Source organism: Pezoporus occidentalis, unplaced genomic scaffold, assembly GCF_034315485.1.
Source record: "Pezoporus occidentalis ecotype Australia unplaced genomic scaffold, CSIRO_AGI_Poc_V1 ctg324, whole genome shotgun sequence".
In the NCBI taxonomy this organism is placed as follows: domain Eukaryota; kingdom Metazoa; phylum Chordata; class Aves; order Psittaciformes; family Psittacidae; genus Pezoporus; species Pezoporus occidentalis.
Genome location: NW_026915202.1, coordinates 311,801 through 334,164, shown reverse-complemented (window position 1 = coordinate 334,164; position 22,364 = coordinate 311,801). Strand labels below are relative to the sequence as shown.

Here is a 22,364-nt window from a genome sequence, read left to right as displayed (position 1 = left end):
AGCCTGTGGAAAAGGGGAAAAAGTGGGGATTCTGTAGGGTTCCTTCCCCCCCAGCTAATTTTTACCAGCTTGCAATGCCACTAGTTGCCATGAACTCAGCACTAGAATGCAGGTCCCATTAGAGCTACTTCCACATGTGATTAAGTTTTCACAAGTCTGTAGATAACTTGAAGCTTTGCTCCTTACATAGACCATACTTTGGTGGCAGATGTCAGGGTCTTTTCTCCAGCAAAACCCTAGAAAGGATGCAAATTCACCTCCTACCCATAACTAGGTATTAAGGGACAGGAGCTGGTGTTGGGAAGAGGGTGGTATCTCCTTCCTTGCTAATGTGAGAGGTATCTCCTTCCTTGCTAATGTGAGAGGACTCTGGCCTGCCCCATCTTCCTCCCTTCTCTTTTGAGTGAGAAGTGAAAGGATTTTCCTGCACAGATTCACTGACTGTATAACAGGGTGCAGAGGCCTATCAGCAAATTCACAGTTCTAAGATCTCTTCCCCACCCCTTACCATGCTTTATAATGTATTTTTTCCCCTCGTTTACCCGGCCCACGCTATAGATAGCTCAATCTTTCCTGCCATGCCCAGAACAACTTCCCCCCAGAACTAAGAGCACCAGGCTGTGGGGAAGGGGCAGGAAGGGAGGGTGCCTTAACCTCATTCAATATTGGCTTGTGGCCTAACGTCTGCTGTTCTTTTCCACACGCATCTCCTCCTCCCTGCCACGTGTCACACCAGCCCTGCTCCCCTCGCCCCCCGTTTTGTGCTCCACTTTCCAGAGGAAGTGGTTTATGTGGTTGAGTGTAGAAGAGCAGCAAAAGGTGACCCAGATCTTGTTTGTGGCATCATGGAACTGGTGGTGCAGCCTCTTCCTGCCCCACCTGGGCTATCAGACCCCTTCCACATCCTGCCCTACTGTGTTGTTTCCTGCCTTTGCTTTGCACTGCAGGCTTTCTTTCTTGAAATAAACAAGAAAGAGCAAAGTGGTGATGATATCTCCACTAATATCTCTAAAGTATATTTAAACTAGACCTACAAATTCAGTGTTTTGCAGATCGTGTACTAAGAGTCACTTCAGTCAAAACATTTATCTATACACCCATTCCTCACTTGGCAAATCATATTACTGGAGTCATTGAACCTGGAAAAGGCTGAGATGTGGAAAAAGAGGCAGCACACTGTTCCTCTTTGACCATACAGCTAGGTGCAGGGTTGAAGTGCAACACAAAACATTTCAGATGGATAAAAGTAGTGAGGATGGAAACCCTCCTTCCCTGAAGGCTTCTGGAATGTGATTACTCCATTGGAAATCTGTGAAATGTAATGATTTGCTTTGTAATTCAAATCTGGTTTAGGCAGCTTCATCAAGTGACGTGACAGATCTCATCATGAGCAAAATGTAAGCTTCAAGAGCTGCCTGAAATCTCATATTTAAAGAGCTGGAGAGAAATGAGTGGCTGTTGTTTCAAGGGAGAGGCAAGAGAATGAATCCCTGAGCATCTGTACCCAGAAAGTTTGAAGAGGTCAGTAACTCTGTCACCCTGTGACCTGCTAAATTGTCAGGTGGCAGCACTGTGGCAGGAGACCAGGAAGACTATTGTGCTGTGGCAGGAATGCTGGCCTGGTTTCCACACAGGGCCGTCTCCCACGTGAAGCACCAGGGCTTTTGTCTAAAAGCATTTGAAGCATGAGCCTTTTCAAAATCAAAGTTCCTTGCAATTGCTGTGAATCCAGCAGGGTGAGAAATACCCAGGGAGGGAGAATCACCCCCATCATCCAGCAAGGCCTTCCCTGCCACTCAGTTTGGACCCTGGTGTGAGGTGTGAGCAAGGTTCAGGCTTTGCAGGAAAGGCTGTGTTTCTTACAGAGCACCCTTCTCATTTCTCCCTCCAAATGCAGCTTGCCAGTAGCAGTCTGAGCCTGGAGACACAGTCTGGACAGTTGGTGTCATTAATGCAAAGCAGGGACCTTATTCTCCAGTGATGCTTGGGAGTGGGGAACATTCAGAGGTAGGACACTTTAGCTTTCTGTGTTCTCCATAGCAGTAGGTATCTGCCTTCAAGAGCCTGGACTACTCCCCTTACTGTGGGCAAGCCATATTTTACCTTTGTCTTCACATAGCGCAAACTCTACCCTTGGAGGAGAGCTGCTTTCCACCATTCCCCACCCTCCAAGCTTCTTCTTACCCAGACACAGCAAGGATGTTCTGGGAAGAGACTCTGTAGATCCCTGCAGTGGATCCCCCTAGTCCTTGGTGGCCAAGTCAGGCTGAAGGGAAGAGTCTGCTGCCCTTTCCCTCCTTCGCCCTAAAGGCCAGGCTCATTCCTAAAGCTCATTGGAAGGGTGAAACAAGTGCCTCAAACTACAGACACAAAAGACAAACAAGTTTCTTATTTTTGATAAGAACTGTTTAATAGCAGCCAAAGGCCCAAAGAAATGCCAAAGACATCAATGTCGTTGCCAATACAATTCAACCAATAGCAGCATGTGATTTTTACATGCATGCAGTGTTTCCAAGGAGCAGAGACATGGGCAGGAAAATATTTCAGTGTGGTTTTATGCAATGATTATGAAAATACATTGGGAAATCCAAGATCATAAAATCATAGAATCCTAGAATGTTTGGGTTGGAAAGAACCTCAAGATCATCTAGTTCCATGGGCATGGGACACCTCCACCAGACCATGTCAAAGATTAGAACTAAAGAAAAAGAACAAAAGTAGTTTGTATTTTTACTAAATGCAAAGCCAAATCTTCAGCTGATTTAAATTCAGAAAATGTTAAGGCCAGATAGACCCCAAAAAGTACTAAAGCTCATTCTTTTGTTCTGTGATAATGAAGTGAGAAGTTCATTGAATTCAGGACTTTTGGGTGACCCGAGTAACTCTCCCTTTGCTTTTCAAACTGTTGCAACTGAAACTAACTGAACCCTAAGAGGTGCATACCTGAAAGCTACCAAAATATGAAAAATTCACATTCAGGTAATATTTAACTTGCAGATTTCAACAAACACCACCTCCAAACAACAGAAATCGGATGTCATTTTAACACCAGTAGGTAAGTGTGATATTTGGTAATTTATAGTTATGCCAAACTGTGCTTTATGCAAAAAGAGGCATTGTCGTGCTAAATGAATCAGGCATCTGGGGGAGGAGAATGCTGGAAATTTTAAGCTTAGGTTTGAGTAGCTTTGAAACAATGCAAATAAAGCAATTTAGATTATAATGACTGGCTGATACACAGATAGCAAGTGATATCTCTTTCAATAGGAATGCTTGTGTGCCCTCTTGCAGATGGTGCTCTGGTAAAGGTTCCTCAGCAGACTTTTTTGATACTTCAGGACTGCACCATCTAGTTACTTTCATTCCTGTAACAAAATAAAGGTGTGTTATATCATTATTTGGGATACAGCGACAAGATTGCAGACCTGAAGTGTCTAGGCAATAGAAGGAGGAGAGACACTAGACCAAAGCTAGTATATCAGGTGTAAGGTCTTAAAGTCAGTAAGCATCAAACATTCCCAGCTGGAGACTGGTCAGGGGATGAATTGAATGGATGAATGCAGACAAGAGAGGGATGCAGAAATAGAAGGGAGGGATATCTAGAAAGAAGGAAAAAGTTAAATTTGCATGTGGATAAGGAAAAGTAAATGGACTTCAGGGGTGGGCAAAAGCAATGATACGGCCAAAGGAGTGGAGGGATTTTACTGTTGGTATACAGAAAGGTGTATGCATAGACTGCATAAACACTTACTACAGAGAGAAGGAACACTCACAGCTAATGAACTGATGCAGCTGTTTTCTATCAGAGGCCTTGCCACCCCCCCCATGCATACTCACTTTTTTTTCCACACGAGTATCGTCATCAGGACGTTAAAAATTATTCCTTTCATTAAAATTATTTTCAGACCCAGCTGTGATAAAGACATCGTGTTCAGGTTCTCATCTGTAAAAGGAACGGAGGATGAAAGTCACAAGAGCACTGAGACATCCTCGCTTCCAGAAAGACTTACAAGCACTCTTAATGAAGCTGTTCTGCTTTGTATGACTGAGCCATCTAATAGGGTAGCTCCTGAGACAGTGAGTGGGACTGTCTCACACTTTAATTTCTTTCAATTGGTGTTTCAAGGGCCAGGTTTTCATTCAATAACCATTTACTCATGCAATATGCAAGTCTGCCAACCATCTAGCTGGCTTTAAATGAAGTGTTTTATAAACTCAGGATGCTGGAGGCATCCCTCTTTCTTCTCCATGAAGTTTTTTAAGATAGGCATGGGGATAACAAGTTTAATTTGATTCAAAGAACACAAAGGCTACTTGGAATTTCTATTAAGCTCAAGTTACAAAGCCATTTTCATTTGCAAATACATTGCTCTATATTGGGGAAGCAGGGAGCTGTCATCAAATAGTCATTTTATGTTTATCACACCCTGTGAAAAGACTGATCAAATCAGCCAAGTTTACTGGTGGGTGTTTCTCTGCAGTGGTGTTTTGGAAACATTTGGCTAACTGGGTTCTTTTGAGCAAGGTTTGCAAAAGCATAGCTATTCTGCAAACAGGGCAAGAGCAGATGCAGGTCAGCTCCTTTGAACTAGCAGGAGCAGCAATTGCCTGGGCCCCAGCACTGGCTAGTATACTCCCACAGCCATGAGCTGAAGGAAAGCTTTCTCAGAGGCACCATATCTTTAGTGCAACCCTGCTTCTGAGCACACACTGCAGAAACCACGTGCTTATCTTTTAGTTCATCAGGTGTTTGTGTACCCCAAAATAAAACTAACTCTTTTGAAGTCTGAAATGCAGACAGGCATCCAGTAAGGCTGACTCATATTGGTACTTTCAGTCATTACAGGATGGGGAGCAGTGTTTGGCTGGTCTTAGCAAGGGCATGTAGGCACATGCTACACCAAATTACCAGCTCAGACCTGGAAGACTACATTAACCCAATGACTTCCAGCTTTGACATTTAAAGCCTCTGGGGCTCTTTCAGAAGTTTCCAGTCAGCTTTTTGCTCCAACAGGAGTTCTGCAAACAGGAAACATTAACCAAAACTTGGGAAGCCATTTCCTTTAATCAGGACAAGCTTTACCCCTCAAATGCTGTGTACATACCTGTCCTGAATTGTAGAGACATTCCTGTAACACAAAGAGCACTGGAACCTGCAAAAAATAGCAATAAATGTAATTAATAACAGAAATGTACTTGCTTGGAAGTTCATAAAGAGAAATCTGCACTGGCTGGATTAGAGTTTCTGGCTAGTAAACCCTCCCAGAAACACATTTCTGCTGGTTTCAGGGCAAGCATAAAACATGATCCAATTAAACTTTAGTGTTCCATTAGACAGAGGAATTTCAAGCTTTATATGCTCCACAGTGTGATTTTAAGAGCTCTTTGCTGTGACGGTACCAGTCTACCAGCCCTTAATCTTGTTTCCAGCAAGGGGGAACAGAGGCAACAAGTCAACATTCCTCTAGAGTCTGGGAGCATAATGCAGCTTGCAGGGTTGGGAGATGTGAGTCCTGATCATACCACTAGCACAGAGACCAGAGTACCACTAACCCTGTACAGACATGCAACAATGCCATTACCACTTTCAGGATCTTCCCCCTCCAGTGCTCCAAATCCCTCGTGATTTGCACCACACAGCATTTCATCTTTCTTGCCCCAGTAGGTTGACAGGTAGCTGGCTTCCTGTTTGTTCTCAGGTGTTGTCACCTCCACAACAGTATTTGTCACCTTATCAGCCCAGTTAAGAGTAAGCTTTTCAGGGGAATGATCTGTGATAAGGCACATTTCCACATTCTCATCATCTTTAGAGGTCAGCCTGTAGACTGAAGGAGATGGAGTAATGTCTGAAAAAGAAGAAGAGACATTAGATGAGAATACACAGTCATACTTCCTGCTGCTTTTAGGGAAAGAAAGATGAAACCAATGAATGTTTCATCATGTTCCTCTACTTGACCGTGCAGGACAAGATTTTTTACTACATTTTCCCTCGAAGAAGAAGGGTGTGGGGAACTGAAGGCTGCAGATAGAAGACTAAGACACCTGGGGTTTATTTCTGTTTTCTTGCTTCAAATTCTGCTAGCAAGTCAGTTAGACTAGGATTTTCCACACATATCAAAACATGACCTGTGGTTAAACTCTCTTTGGCACATTTAGCTTTGTAAACTGGTACCCTCAGCATACATTTCATCTGGTCTAGCTCTTGAAGTCTGATTCTTTGAGAAGGTGCTTTCCTAAATCTTTGCTCATGAGTAATAGTAAAATGTGATGGGCATTGCATTACTCTAATGATGAACAGATGAAATATCATTGAAGGCTTACTGTTCACAACTCTTATCTTGTAGGGCTGAGAGTTTAGATTAGTATTTGCTTTGTGCCTGTTCACACACCACACTGCTAAATACTGTAGAAATACCAAGGAGTACTTAGCTCCCAGATGAAGAAGTTTCAATTTATTCCCATGGAAGAAATCTGAACTCAATCTTGGCTTTTAGAAACCGTCTCAAACCCTTATGCAAGTGTAGCCCCTACCCTGTCACTGAGATAAATGCTTTTCATTAGTTGTCAGCACCTTAAAGAAAATAGCCTGCTTCTTTATTAGCATGATGTCAGAAAAAAGCCTAATCCACAAAGCTTAAGTATTCCTTCTCTGGCCCTTCTACTGAACTGCTCTCTATCTATCCTAGTTTTACCCTGGCTTTGAGGAAGTTAATGAGGCTTCCTCTTTCCCACCTGTGCAGAATACAGGCTAATATATATTCTGACTCCTTCAACACCGTTCCCAACTCCCATCCTCCCAGTTATTGGTTTGGAAATAGATTTCAGTGATGCTTGTTAGGGAAAGGAAGACACGAGCAGATAGAAAGCTTTATGGTAGATCCCTGTATAAAATAGAGATGAACCAGGGTACATCATTGTCACGGAGTACATATATATGAAAGAAATAAGAAGGAGGAATTGATGGAGCTGTTCTGCTTCTCTCTCATAATGAGTATCATGCTTTCTGAAGAGCTACAGATCCAGCTCTCTCCAAATTACTGTGGTTTTCTCCCTTTCAATCTGTGCAATGCTTTTGCAGGCAGCTTCAGCAGCACCTATTTTGCAAAGTACTCATTCTTACTCAGAGTGGCTGCTGCCTTTGTTCTGGTACTAGAGTCTTTTTCCGATAAGGTCCTTTGCATATTTGCACCTTATGAAAGTTTTCAGCTAGTCTTGGTAAATGCCATCTATGATAACCACAGCGCTGTGACCTGTGCTTCCTGTTATTCCATCTGAATGAGTTGGCGGATGCATTGGAGGTGCTGTATCGCTATTTGTGACCTCTTCTTGTAGGAAAGACTGAGAAGGAAATCATGATACTCTGAGCTGTCCACCAAGCCTAATTTCATCTTTACTGGAGGATATCTTCCAGATGGAAGAACAAGAGCTCTTAGAATGCTATTCCTACCCACTCTACAGAGAAAGCCCACTCTGGAGACTGATTTCAGGGAGAAAGCAGTAGAAGATTGTTCCAACATCACACTGAAACCTATGCCTTTTTTCCAAACAAGCTGCAGTAGAAATCCTGAGCTGCTTTAGCACACAGCTTGTATTATGCAGATTTACATCATTCTCCACTCCCTCCAAAGCGAACTTTCTGTATCTCTGGTCAGACCGGAACTGGTGTGACAGAGATTAGATCCTCTTCCCGTTCTTCAGCCTGAGACATGAAATCCCACAACTAGAGTTAACCTGAAGCTGCTGCCCAACTCAGAGGAAATACACCTCCTTACACACTCATACAGGCTAATCTTGACCCCAGAGGTGCAACACCAGTGACTTAATGAGCACTTTAGTGATGGCTGTCCCCAGTGGAAGTTCCAAAAGGTCTGCCAGAGGTCTTTTATGGGCCCTGCATGGTTAGAGGTACTGTGCCACTAGGAGTAGCTTCATGCCTGTGACATTGTCTAAGCCAGCTCTGTGTCATGGGTTTCCTTCCAATAGTTTCATAAACTGTTAAGAGTAGGAACTAACCTGCTGATTTCTCCAGGTATGTGAACTTCTCAAGTTACCCCACTACAAGTGGGGTATACTCAGTGAGAGATACTCACAGAAAACTCCATAGTTTATTTCTTCCCGTCAAAGTTCACACACCTGGAAGAGTGGCACGGAATGGTGCACCAACACAAGCTGTCAGTTTTACATCTTGTCTCCCAGGAAAGCTCCACAGCTGGTGGAACTCCATTCATTGCTCTGCAGAGCATCTCTGCGGCTCTGCAATATCCAGCAGACACTGCAGGAACCAAGAGCTTGCCGGTGCTACGTTTTGGGAACAGCTTCTGAACTGCAGCTCGCTGCTCTCCCAGCAAACATTCACCTTGGCCCTGGGGGGACTGAAGTTTCCCCCTCAACAACTCTGTCCCAAACCTCAGCAATCTTACTTGGTATCACCACGAGCCTGGTCCCACGTCCAAAGGTAAGTTGGTAGCTATTCACAGACACTGTGTTGTTTGCCATAGCAAAAACCTGCATAACACTTCTATCCACCCCAATCTGCCCGAGTAACATTCCTCAAGGAAATCCCACCATTTTGCATGACATACTTCTAATGCATTACACCTTCCTTCCATGGCCATGGCTTATTTTTCTTCCTCCCCACACTACAGCCTCATTAAATGTGGCATTCCATGCCACAAAGAAGAGCCACAAGGCAATTCTCTTTCTACCTCCATCCTTGACAAATCCAAACCACCACCACTTATTAAAAGCTACTACAGTTTCTTTCTCATCTCTCTTCTTCTATTTCACTTACTTGTTTACCCAAGTTTTCACTTACTTTCCCCAGGATGGAGCTTTTCATTGGTCCACACTGATTAGAGAGGAAGTCTACCACTTCTTTAAAAGGAATACTAAAACCATCCCAAATAGCTCCCCTAAGCCAGTACAGTTATTTGTGAAGCTAGACCACAGGATTGTCTTTGTTGAGTCCATCTGAACATAGAGACAGCTCACCTGGCACAACAAGAAGTTTGGTTCCACTTCCCCACGTGAGTGTTTTCCATCCTCCAATATTGACACCGTGTGAGCTGTCTTTACAAAATGGGTCTCTTCCTCCAGCCACCTCAGTGGGTGCTGGAGGCCTTGGATACATTCAAGCATCTATCTGGCTCTGCAAGAACCTATAAATACCCATACAGATGTCCACACACCCTCTAGCCTCTCTTTCTCAATTAGTTTTTTTCATGTTCAAAGGCATGGGAGCAACCAGATTTCATTACATCCACCTCAGGTATCAGAGATGGGAACACCCTGCTCCTTAAGAATCAGGGAAGGCTTTATGATCCCTTGACCCAAAGCCTTGTTCTTGTTCCATACAGAGTTTCCCTTTGCCTTTTCTTATTTTTAAGGCTATCAGTAACACCTCCCTCCCATGAGAACGCTTTCCAGTATCAGGGGGACCGTGCAGCCCAAAAGTGCTGCTACACAGAGCATGGGGAAATCTGTTCCTGAAACTGCGTTTCAAGTTGCACATCCAAGTGCGAGGTTTTGTGCATGTCCAGTATCCCTGAGACTCCTCTGATTACATTCTCTGCACTAAATGAAACACTGCCCATGTTCTCCTTCCCACCTGTAACGTGACCCAGAGTAAGTATGCCTAAGAGGGCACTACGGTGAACAGCCAAGGACTATGGACAAAGCAAACACAGGAAAGATGCACACTCACTGGGTTGGACGGTCAGCCTGGTCCCGGAGCCAAAAGTCAGCTTGTAGGTGGACCCATAATCCCACAGCATTTCCTTCCATAACAAAAAGCCTCTCAAGCCACTTGAGAAGCAGCACATCTCCCTAAGCCTACACCGAGCCATGCATAGGCAGCAGCAGCAGAAGAGTGGCAGTGCTTCCCACTCACTCAGATTCTTGGGAAAGGCTCTTGGATCATATAGTCACAGTTTTCAAAGAAGGAAAGAATTTCTCTTCACACGTTTTCCCTTGCTTCTTTCCCCTGGGATGGAGCCTTTCCTCGTGTGCATTGCTTAGATAGCAAGTCAACCACTTCTTTGAGGGGAATACTAAATCCATCCCAAATTGCTCCCCAAAGCCACTACACTGTTATCTGTGAAGCTAGACCACAGGATTGTCTGTGTTGAGTCCATCCAAACACAGAGAGGAGACAGCTCACCTGGCACAACAAGAAGTTTGGTTCCACTTCCCCATGTGAGTGCATTCCATCCTCCAGTACTAACACCGTGTGAGCTGTCTTTACAAAATGGGTCTCTTCCTCCAGCCTCCTCAGTGGGTGCTGGAGGCCTTGGATACATTCAAGCATCTATCTGGCTCTGCAAGAACCTACAAATACCCATACAGATTTCCACACTACTCCTCTAGTCCCTCTTTCTCAATTACCTTTTTTCATGTTCAAGGACATGGGAGGAACCAGATTTGATTGCAGCCAGCTCAGGTATTAGAGATGGGAGCACCTTACTCCCAAAGTATCAAGGAACAATTTATGATCCCTCCCCCAGAGGCTTTTTCTTACAGGAATGACAAAAAAGGGATGGGAATAACAACACAAACCCAGTCTAGGGTGAGCTCCATCTTCAGCTGGGACTCCCTCCTTAATCTGGCTCTTGGGTCATGAGCACGGTTAAACCTGTGCTTACAAATTCCATTTTGGAGGACTGCTGTTTCTGCCTTCAGTTACACGAGGGGGGATTTCATGAATACACCATCTGAGAGACTCCTCTTCATTGTCTGCCTGGAAATAGCACCGCTGTTCTCCTTCCCTAGGAAAGGTGAGCTCGATAGAACAAGTTTATCTGCAAGGCACCCTAAGGGGCTTTTGGCAAAAGACACACAGAAAAGCTGCACACTTACAGGGCTGGACAGACAGTCTGGTCCCTGAGCCAAACGTCAGCTCGTAGTTGCCGCTATTATAATCGCACAGCATTTCCTTCCATAACAAAAACCCCAAGCCACTTTTGAAGCAGCACATGTCCCCAAGCCTTTGCCCAGCTATGCCTAGGCTAGGAGGGGCAGCAGAAGGGTGGCAGTGCTTCCCAGTCACTCAGATTAAAGTAAGCAGTGCCCATGTTCTCCCTCCCACCTGTAACGTGACCCAGACAGAGTAACTATGCCTACGAGGGCACTATGGTGCACAGTCAAGGACTATGGACAAAGGAAACACAGGAAAGATGCACACTCACTGGGTTGGACGGTCAGCCTGGTCCCGGAGCCAAAAGTCAGCTCGTAGGTGTTACCAATATTCACACAGCATTTCCTTCCATAACAAAAACCCCGCACGCCACTTTTAGAAGCAGCACATGTCCCCAAGCCTTTGTCCAGCTATGCCTGGGCTAGCAGGGGCAGCAGAAGGGTGGCAGTGCTTCCCACTCACTCAGATTCTTGGGCAATGCTCTTGGATGTCAGTATATATTCACAGCTTCCAAAGGAGGAAGGAATTTAATTTCTTTTCACAAGTTTTCCCTTGCTTCCTTTCCCTGGCATGGAGCCTTTCCTCGTGCACATTGCTTAGATAGGAAGTCAACCACTTCTTTGAGGGGAATACTAAATCCATCCCAAATTGCTCCCCAAAGCCACTACACTGTTATTTGTGAAGCTAGACCACAGGATTGTCGGTGTTGAGTCCATCTGAACACAGAGAGGAGACAGCTCACCTGGCACAACAAGAAGTTTGGTTCCACTTCCCCATGTGAGTTCTGTCCATGATCCAGCACTAACACCATGTGAGCTGTCTCCTTAATCTGGCTCTTGGGTCAAGAATGGGTCTCTTGTTTCTGCCTTCAGTTACACGAGGGGGGATTTCATGAATACACCATCTGCCTCACTCTGTTCTCCTTCCCTAGGAAAGGTGAGTGGGTGCACACAGAGGCCAGGGCTGGACAGACAGTCTGGTCCCTGGACAGGTTGATGCCACATTTCACACAGCATCATCTGGCTCATAACAAAAACCCCGCAAGCCACTTTTAGAAGCAGCACATGTCCCCAAGCCTTTGTCCAGCTATGCCTAGGCTAGGAGGGGCAGCAGAAGGGTGGCAGTGCTTCCCAGTCACTCAGATTCTTGGGAAAGGCTCTTGGATGTGAGTACACTTGCTCCTTTCCCTGGCATGGAGCCTTTCCTGGTCCACATTGCTTAGATAGGAAGTCAACCACTTCTTTGAGGGGAATACTAAATCCATAGCCAACAAGAAGTTTGGTTCCACTTCCCCATGTGAGTGCATTCCATCCTCCAGTACTCTTTCATCACTCTGGCTCTGCAAGAACCTACAAATACCCATACAGATTTCCACACTACTCCTCTAGCCCCTCTTTCTCAAACAGCTTTTTCCATTTTCAAGGACATAGGAGGAACCAGATTTGATTGCAGCCACCTCAGGTATCAGAGGTGGGAGCACCCTACTCCCAAAGTATCAAGGAACAATTTATTGCAGCCCTTTATGATCCTAGCCTCCTCAGTGGGTGCTGGAGGAACCAGATTTGATTGCTCCCAGTAGGCAATTTTTCTTCCAGAGGCTTGTTCTACAGGAAGGGCAAAAAGGGATGGGAATAACAACACAATCCCAGTCTAGGGTGAGCTCCATCTTCAGCTGGGACTCCCTCCTTAATCTGGCTCTTGGATCAAGAGCACTGTTAAACCTGTGCTTACAAATTCCATTTTGGAGGACTGCTGTTTCTGCCTTCAGTTACACGAGGGGGGATTTCATGAATACACCATCTGAGAGACTCCTCTTCATTGTCTGCCTGGAAATAGCACCGCTGTTCTCCTTCCCTAGGAAAGGTGAGCTCGATAGAACAAGTTTATCTGCAAGGCACCCTAAGGGGCTTTTGGCAAAAGGCACAAAGAAAAGCTGCACACTTACAGGGCTGGACAGACAGTCTGGTCCCTGAGCCAAACGTCAGCTGGCTGTAGCTGCTGCCATAATCACACAGCATTTCCTTCCATAACAAAAAGCCCAGCAAGCTGCTTGAAAGAGCAGCATCTGTCCCCAGGGCTCTGCCCAGCCAGGCCTTGTAGGAGAGGCAGCAGAAGGGTGACAAGAGACTGAAGGATCCCAGGGCAGGAGCAGAGGTTGCCACAATGCCCATGTGGGATGAGTCCAAGGCTGGGGACAGAACTAAGGGGCACTCCTCAACTTCCTTCCCCTGTCCCCACAGTTCCTTCAGCTTTTCCCCTGGATTGTTGTTAGAGTGGGAAATCTACCCCAGGTTGATCAAAAACCAGTCAGGTGGTGCATGTTCCATAGAGCTCACCAAGCCTGAAAAGCGTCAGGCAGTCTTGGCTTGCTCAGCAAGCACTTTCTGGGCAACACAAAGAGCCTTGTCCCGTCCCAAAGGTGCCTTTGTGGTAAGCACCATTGCTCACACTCTGCTTTCCACCACAACACGAACAGTGCAGGGATACAGGGACACTAGAACAGAAGGACCACTGGAACAACTTTAGTATGGACGGGACCTGCCTCCATCCTTTGCTGGGGTATCAGTTCTCAACAACGCATACATCCATGAGTGCCCAGGCAGAAGAGGGAATTGGGAACAGGCTTCTACAGAATCTTTGATAACAGACATAACAGACAGCACAGAAGCACAAGGCAAAGGGACATGCAGGAAAAGCAAGTCCAAGGGACACCTGGAGACCTGCACAATTCCCTTCCACGATTGGTCTCCATATAACTACTAAAAGCAAGATAAAAATTCAGCAATTCCAGTTTCCAGGACAAGTTGCTGCTTACCTGGTATCACCAAAAGCTCCATTCCCTTTCCAAAAGTGACTTGGTCTGCACTACTCACACTGTGACACATTTCATTACAAAAATGTCTGCATCAGCCCTGCACATGGCCTCAAACAGAAAGAACCTGCATTCATGCCATAGCAAGGCTCCCTGACACAATAAGCTTGAGTCCAGTGTCATTTCCTGGACAAGGGGAAAAATATTCCCAGCTCACTTGGACTTTTCAGTGCAGGGTTTCCCTTTGTCTTTTCTTATTTTTAAGGCTATCAGTGACACCTCCCTCCCATGAGAACGCTTTCCAGTATCAGGGGGACCGTGCAGCCCAAAAGTGCTGCTACACAGAGCATGGGGAAATCTGTTCCTGAAACTGCGTTTCAAGTTGCACATCCAAGTGGGAGGTTTTGTGCATGTCCAGTATCCCTGAGACTCCCCTGATTACATTCTCTGCATTAAATGAAACACTGCCCATGTTCTCCTTCCCACCTGCAATGTGACCCAGAGTAAGTATGCCTAAGAGGGCACTACGGTGAACAGCCAAGGACTATGGACAAAGCAAACACAGGAAAGATGCACACTCACTGGGTTGGACGGTCAGCCTGGTCCCGGAGCCAAAAGTCAGCTCGCCGTAGCCGCTATTATAATCCCACAGCATTTCCTCCCATAACAAAAACCTCGCGAACCACTTGAGAAGCAGCACATCTCCCTAAGCCTTTACCCAGCTATGCCTAGGCTAGCAGGGGCAGCACAGGGGTGGCAGTGCTTCCCATTCCTTCAAATTCTTGGGAAAGGCTCTTAGGTGTCAGTACATAGTCACAGCTTCCAAAGGAGGAAAAAATTTAATTGTTTTTCATAAGTTTTCCCTTGCTTCCTTTCCCTGGGATGGAGCCTTTCCTCGTGCACATTGCTTAGATAGGAAGTCAACCACTTCTTTGAGGGGAATACTAAATCCATCCCAAATTGCTCCCCAAAGCCACTACACTGTTATCTGTGAAGCTAGACCACAGGATTGTCTCTGTTGAGTCCATCTGAACACAGAGAGGAGACAGCTCACCTGGCACAACAAGAAGTTTGGTTCCACTTCCCCATGTGAGTTCTGTCCATGATCCAGCACTAACACCGTGTGAGCTGTCTTTACAAAATGGGTCTCTTCCTCCAGCCACCTCAGTGGGTGCTGGAGGCCTTGGATACATTCAAGCATCTATCTGGCTCTGCAAGAACCTATAAATACCCATACAGATTTCCACACTGCTCCTCTAGCCCCTCTTTCTCAATTACCTTTTTTCATGTTCAAAAGCATAGCAGTAACCAGATTTGATTGCAGCCACCTCAGGTGTCAGAGATGGGAACAACCAAATCCTTAAGAAGAGGGACTGCTTTATGATCCCTGCCAAAGCCTTGTAGTGCAGGAATGGTGGAAAGGGATGGGAACAACACAATCCCAGTCTAAGGTCAGATTAACCATTGAATACCACCTTTCTTTCAGACCACATTTCCATCTGCAGGTGGGGTTTGTTACTGTGCAAGATGTAAATAGAGTTATGCATTTCTACCAGCAAATTCCTTTTATTGCCAAGTCACAAAACAGCCTTGGGACATAACTTTGGGTCATGCTGCAACACGGAGGTTTAATCCGCTTACTTGGCAAGACAGCCCCTAAGGCAAAGGTGAGTTTGAGGCTGTTGTCACAAGAGCAGAGCACTTAAGGCCAATTCTGAGGGTTAGCTCCCAGCTGGTGACACCTCCACCAACGGGGCTGTACTGGCAGCCCCTTCACCTCCACCTTGGGCAGTCAGGATGCTCGCATGGAAGTGAACACTCACTGCGTTTCTGCAATGTGGGTCAGTGGTGGACAGTTTCATTTGCTTGGCTTTTGTGGGCAGCCCTCTGCTTCTGCCCATCTGCTCAGCCACAGGAGGTTCCTCCTTTCACTGTCCAACACCATGGGCAACAATCTACCTCCCTAGAGGCGTTTCACATGACTATCAGGAAACATTTTACCAAACACAAGCTGAGCCTTGCCCAAATTGCCTGGAAGTCCTAAGGTAAGGAAGAGAACTGAATCCCCTTTATGTATCCCCCATGGCTTTCCACAGTCATGCACAGGTACTGAGTACAAGCTGGTCAGTCCGTGTCTGTCTGTCCTAAATCACACCTCTATTCCAGCTGGCTGCTGGACTGTCAGCATCCTGGAGCACCATGTCCAAAGCACGTTCCCCTAAATAGCTGAACTCCACCACACGGAAACACTTTAAAGCATGACAGTACCTTGAAAGAGCACCTCTGCTCTCCTGCCCCTGTTAAAGGTGGCATGGATCTACCAGGTGCACCTACAGGCTGCTCTAGAGGACACTCAAGGGCTTTTGAAATATCAGACACGAGAAGCTGCACACTCACCAGGTTGGACGGACAGCCTGGTCCCTGAGCCAAAAGTCAGCATGTCGGAGCCACTGCCATAATCACACAGCGTTTCCTTCCATTACAAAAAGCCCCGCAAGGCACTTGAGAAGCAGCACATCTCCCCTGTACCCCCTGTACTGGCAGCCTCTGTTCCTTTGTTCACCCCAGCGAAACTGAGAGCAAGGAGGATTATTTCAGACCAAGCTAGCATGTTCCCTTAGCAAAGCCCATCACTAGATATAGCCAAACATACATGATCAAACACCCAGCCATGTCGCTGCTCTCAACCACCCCAAGAAAGGCCTCAAAGAAAGCAGAAAGCACAGGAGCAGTGTTGGACTTACATGGTCTAACAGAGAGTCTTGTTCCAGAGCCGAAGATGGGTGCATAAGCACCAGTTCCCGTGTTCACACAGCATTTCCTCTCTTTACAAAAACCTTCCCAAGCCCTTGGCAAAGCTGGGCACCCACATCCTGAGTACACATCGCTGATTGTCACTGACAGTCAGTTACATCCCCAAGTGAAGACCCCCTGGGATCAAGAGCACTGTTGGACCTATGGATACAAACTCCATTTGGAGGTCTTTTGCTCCTGCCCTGAGCCAAAGACTGTCCTGGAGGAGAGAAGGTGGCAAGTAACCCCATGGCTGAAGAACCATAAGCCCAGGAAGACTGATGCTGGGAACCTTGCTGGGCAGTGGGTAGCTTTACCCACCATGGAAGGAGACTACAATAAAGAGGTGGCACTTACTAGGGAAAACATGAAGTCGTGTCCCTTTGCCAAAGGTGAGCTTTCTGTCATTCACACAGTGGTTTTCAGCTCAACAGGAACACCAGCTCATCCACATCATTACAGAGACAGCCAGCTTGTGTTCGCATGGCCATGGCACAAAATACCTGCCCCTGAGCAAAAGGGCTCAGGACCCTACACTGTTCACCCATTGGGATGGATACTCTTTTTCTCTATTCCTCTCATGAGGACAACTGACATCAATAGAGGCTGCCCACAAAATGATTATAGCCATTGCTCCAGAACCTTCATTGAACTCTGAACATTCACTAAAGTTATTGCTCTCCATGACACGTTCAGGAGAGTACAGGCCTCCAAATAGGTATTTAGATTTATAATGCTCTTTTTTCCCCTGAGGTAAGGTCAAACGTGACCTTCAATTGCCATAGAAGGAAAGAACAATGGAATTTTAATGTCTCTTTCACAGAAAAGGGGATTAGGCTTTCCTCCCCTTACTTCTTCTGGGTTTCTACCTACCTGGTTTCACTGTCAGTTGAGTGCCACTTCCAAATGTGACTTTCCAGTCGGATGCTGAATTCACACAGTGAAACAACGACTAACAAAAACCACACACAACTTTTAGTCCAGACAAGTATATGATGCATTCTTCAAAAGAGATCAAGGGGGAAAACAGATGTCACCCGTCACACACTTCCGACTCCAAATTAGGATGTTGTTGCAGTTGCATTCCTCTGATCTTACCATAGAAATGCAGATAGAAAAGATTCTGGAAAGTATGAAGTAGAAAATCAAGCTCATTATGCTGTGAGCATAACGTAGCTGAAGGTCTTTGGGTAGCTTTGAAGTAGAACAACTTTTGCCCTAGTTAGAACAGGAGAAACTCAGCCTTGCTTTTAGATGTGAAACAGCTATTTGTTTAAAGATGTACCTGTGCCTCTCCCAGGGGTGAGTTTCCAGAAGACCCAGTTGTCCCACAGTGATGGGCAATCAGAAATTGTAACAGAAAAGAAGCAAACAGATCTAAAATAAGCAAAAGAAGCAAAGAAAACAAGCAAACAAAACTGGTAAGGAGAAGTTTCAGCCTTTAACCTTTTCTTTTAAACAACTAACAATAGTTTCTAAAACTTCTCCTGGTCTAAAGAAGGAGTTCAGGCCAATCAGCCTGAGCCTATGGACCAGACCCATAGCAGAAAGAAGCCAAGAAAAAATAAGCAGAAGGAAACCCCAAGAAAAACAGTTGAAGGTCCTATTTTCTCTTGTTTATCCCACTGGAACAAACCCAGTAAAAGTTCCAAATCTAAGCCCCAGAAGCCAGTTTCGCCTAATCTTTGACATGTTATTCATGAACACTAATCTCAGATACATTCCCCCATAGGTTTCATTCTGACTAATATGATGCTTGGCCACACAAAGGTCATTCACTAATCTTGCAGAACAATAGCAATTCCTGACCTGTTCCACGCATGCCAAAATGATAGAGAGGTTCAAAGGGAATTGTTTAGAATGTGCTCTTCTTCCCCATGCCTTTTCCTTCGTATTTGAAAGAAGCTCTTCTGTCTGTGTTTCAAGGAGGGTCTGACAAAAGACCTGAAGTTCTCTGTCTTTCCTAACCTTATTGCTAAGAGATACCTACTGGGCTTTAGCAGCAGCCTGGTTCCTCCTCCAAAGGTAGGTCTTGCTGTGTTTCCTGAATACACACTGCCAGAAGCTCCTTTACAAAATCTCCCAAGCTCTCCTGCCCATTTCAGGTTCCATGGCAGGAGACTCTGGTTACCAAAATGAAACGATGTGTGGCTGTTAAATATCTCCATAAAATAAAGGCTGGGTTGTCTCTTCTCCATCTCCTCGCAGGTTGATAGAGAGCAGTTACCAGAAGCACCTCACTCCCCAGTCCTGAACACAGCATTTCAGGGGAAATGTAACTGAGCAGTCAGAATGCCTGGCTGGGACACCTGAGCAGGATTTCACAGCAGCATAACTTCTACAGGCTCTTCTAGCTCTGTTAATGCATATTAGATAACATCTTTAAACAGGACAGAGAATTCCTGATCCTCTGAAGAGCCATTTTCTTTTCTCTCTGTTTCTTGCTCATGTATAAGTAGCCCTTGAGATACTCTTCAGAAAGGATAACTATGAGCAGAAGAAGAGTCCATTCTTACACTGTGTGCAATGGCTCTCTCTACCAAAGAATACCATGAAGCTCCAGCTGCATGAGCAATGAGACAGTTCTTTAGCTTGGGAAAGATTTGTCACAGCTCTCTGACGCTGCATGCTGACTTACACTGGTTTCATTTGGATGGAATCTCATCCTTGCTTCTTTCGGGTGAGTAGAAGCTTTCCACTGTAGCTACTGTAAGAAGGACTCTCCATAAGCTGTTACTACCAGAGCTTACAGAAACTCCACTATTTTTTCTTGCTGCTTGTCTTTACACCGTATGTTCCAGCCACACTGCCATTTCAGCCTTAGGAGCAGTAGATACGGAAGAAGATCATTATGGACTACCAATTCCAAGAACCGAGTTCTCCAGGACTTCTCAAGGTACTTTTGTTCAGATCATGCACTTACCCGATGTGATGCTGAGCCTTGTTCCTTTGCCAAACTTCAACTGGTCCTGAGCTCACACATCATTTAATTCCTTTGCAAAAACCTTTCCTCCTCTGCAATTCTACATAAACCAAGGAAACGGCAGATCTGTGATGATTTCTGGGCAGGAATGAACCAAGGTGATCCCATCCCAGGCTTACTCAACCCAGCAATGAAAATCTAGGCATATATTTGAAATCTCATTATAACATTCCCATTCTGCGAGCTACCTGGACAGGAAAATGCTTGCACCCTGACCACAAGCCTTCGTTCTTTGCTCTTCATGAAGATTTCAGATCTTTTATGCAGACTAAAATATGAGAGAACTTGCCTTTGCAGTCAAATAATTAACCATACTCCTAATGAATTGCTGTGATAGATATGAACATTTCAGCTGTTCATTGCATACAGTGTGGTCCCACATATATTTAAGTGGATTATTTGTTTAAATCAGATTTTTAGCAATACAGTGATGAAGATGTCATGAATGCAGCCCTACATAGTCCTTTTTGCACCTCATCAGGGCATAAATCACTCACTGCCTTTCAAATAGGATGCAGACCAATTCAAGTCTGTACCTGAATTAACCTACTCATTGTTACCTGAAACGTGACACATCCACTAACTGTGCAAACACAGCTGGGGAATTTCTCACTGAGGGAATAAATGACCTTTAAATCCCCAAAAGCCGAAGTTCATCACAGCATCATCAAGCTCAGGTTTTGGGATGTTCATTTCTGGCACTTACTTGGATGAACAGCCAGCCTTGTTCCCATTCCAAAAGTCACCTTTGTGTAGGCACCTACGAAGTTTCACTGTGATATAGAGCTTTACCAAAATGCTGGCAGGAGGTTTCCACTCAAAGGCAGTTTCTAGCTTTGATGTGTACAAAGGGATCTCTCCAGGTGGTTCTTCTCAAGCTTCCTAGGGCAAACATTCTCATGACAATTTGCTCCTATGAATCCCACTGCTGTGGGATCCTACCTCACCAGCCTAGCACAGATATATCGCAGAGGATAATGTAGTTGCATCTTCCTATGATAACAGCAACTGTAGAAGTCAGAAAAATTAACTGTAGCCATGAAGATGAATAAGAAATTCAAGATGTTTTCTTTGCACGTTATGAATTGTAACTATTCCTTATCCCATAGAGGCATTGGTAATTTTCATTTTAAAACAAGTCGACGATTACACACAGCAATTAAGTATTCCAAGCCGTGACAAAGCCATTGAAATGAACAGCATCTCAAAAAACAGCCATGCATTTGTCTGCTGAGAAAAGGTAACTGGCAGAAAAGTGGTAAAATAAATAATTCTGCAGTAACTCTCTTAAAATACCTGAATATGTGCAGATGTTCTTCAGAGGAGGAAGAACATTTATTCAAACACTTTTGCTTTTCTCATCAATGCAATCTTTCTTCCTGTGTCACATCCCATAGAGAGGAATGGGTAAGCAGGGTCAGCTATAAAAAAATCTGGGCATCCCTTCCAGAATATCTTAGCTAATCAGATGCACTCCAGCCAAGCAACCTCAAGCACATTTACTTGCATTTGGATACATGAGAGGTTTTCAGGCCTTTCATTTCTCTTCTATTGCACACACAGAGTGGACACCAAAGGATAAGCCATTTTGCCAGAGACTTATAGCAAGTGACCATCTCTGAGGCCAGACCTTTAACATCCACCCTCCCCATGACTGATTGCACCACTAAACTTGAGTATGTCTTGTTCAAGAGTATACCCCTTGGTATAGTCATTACTGTGACTTCAGTGGATCTAATATAGAGAAATATTCCAATGTATGGCACCCTGAACTACCAGTCTGATGAACTATTACATACACAGGTTTGTGGCAAAATTCCTGGCTAAAAGCAAAAAGGCTTACCTGTTTCCAGAAGCAGCCAGGTCCACAGCCAGAACTTGATGGCACTGGTGTGGCTTGGTCCTTCTCCAGTGAGAAACCCTTCCACAGAAGATCTCAGAGTTCAAGGGAGTAGAGAGCTTCATCAGAAGAACACAGCTTCTGACTGCCTCTCACCTGTAGCATTCCTGGATGCACCAACTTGCCCTGCAATTCCTTTATCACAGGACACCAGACTCTTTGGCACTTGTGTTCATCCATCTTCCCATCAGCCTCTTATTGCCTGAAGCCAGAAAGTTTGTGCTGCTGTTTCAGACTTCCTCCTTGTGTAGCAAGATGTCTATCCCTTGGGAGGACCCTAGTCTGCTTTAGACATAACAGCTTCTCAGAGCACAAACACATATCTTAATCCCAGCAAGACGTCTTTTGTTCAACCTAGGACCACCAAGTTTCCTGAATAATTTAGAGTTTAAGCTCCCTTAGAACCACTAATGAATTTCAAATGCAGTGCTGTCGATGTTCCCTGTATTCTACTCCATTTTTTCCTGTTTCAAATCACCTCCAACTGCCCAACTGTTTCAGCTTCCATCTTCGACTAAAGCTTCTTTGAATCTCAGTTCAACTATTCATCTTCTTTCACCTGTGCATTTCTGGCACTGGACTTTCTAAAGCCTTTATATCACATAGCAGGGGCTTTCATCTACACCTGCTGGCAAGGCAAGAAGCCAAACGAAGAGCAAAGACTTTTGATTTGTGGCATGTGCAGAGACAACGCCCAGTGCTGGGGGTAGGGGTTTGGTTGTGGTTTGGGTTGGGGTTTTGTTCGTTTGACCTCTTTACTGGATGGCGTCAAACCTAAAACGTTGTAAGCACAATAAACACTTGGACCAGCAGGGAGCAGGAGAGATCAAGGGAAGGCAGGAAGTTCACAGCAATGAGTCGGGTTTCACCAGGCACTTCTTAGTCTTTTGGGGGAACAGAACATAGAGGTCAAAAGATAGCGAGCAGAATGCAGGGATCGCTTTCTTATATTGTATTTTTAATG

General features: G+C 45.2%; 1 gene segment (V, D, J or C); it reads right to left on the bottom strand.

Moving 5' to 3' along the window:
• Positions 1-3,004: 3,004 nt before the first annotated feature.
• Positions 3,005-10,967, bottom strand: LOC134168810 (M1-specific T cell receptor alpha chain-like). The segment is given in 5 exon segments: positions 3,005-3,365; positions 3,838-3,943; positions 5,106-5,153; positions 5,583-5,846; positions 10,855-10,967. Coding segments are annotated over 5 exon segments (507 nt in total).
• Positions 10,968-22,364: the final 11,397 nt, after the last annotated feature.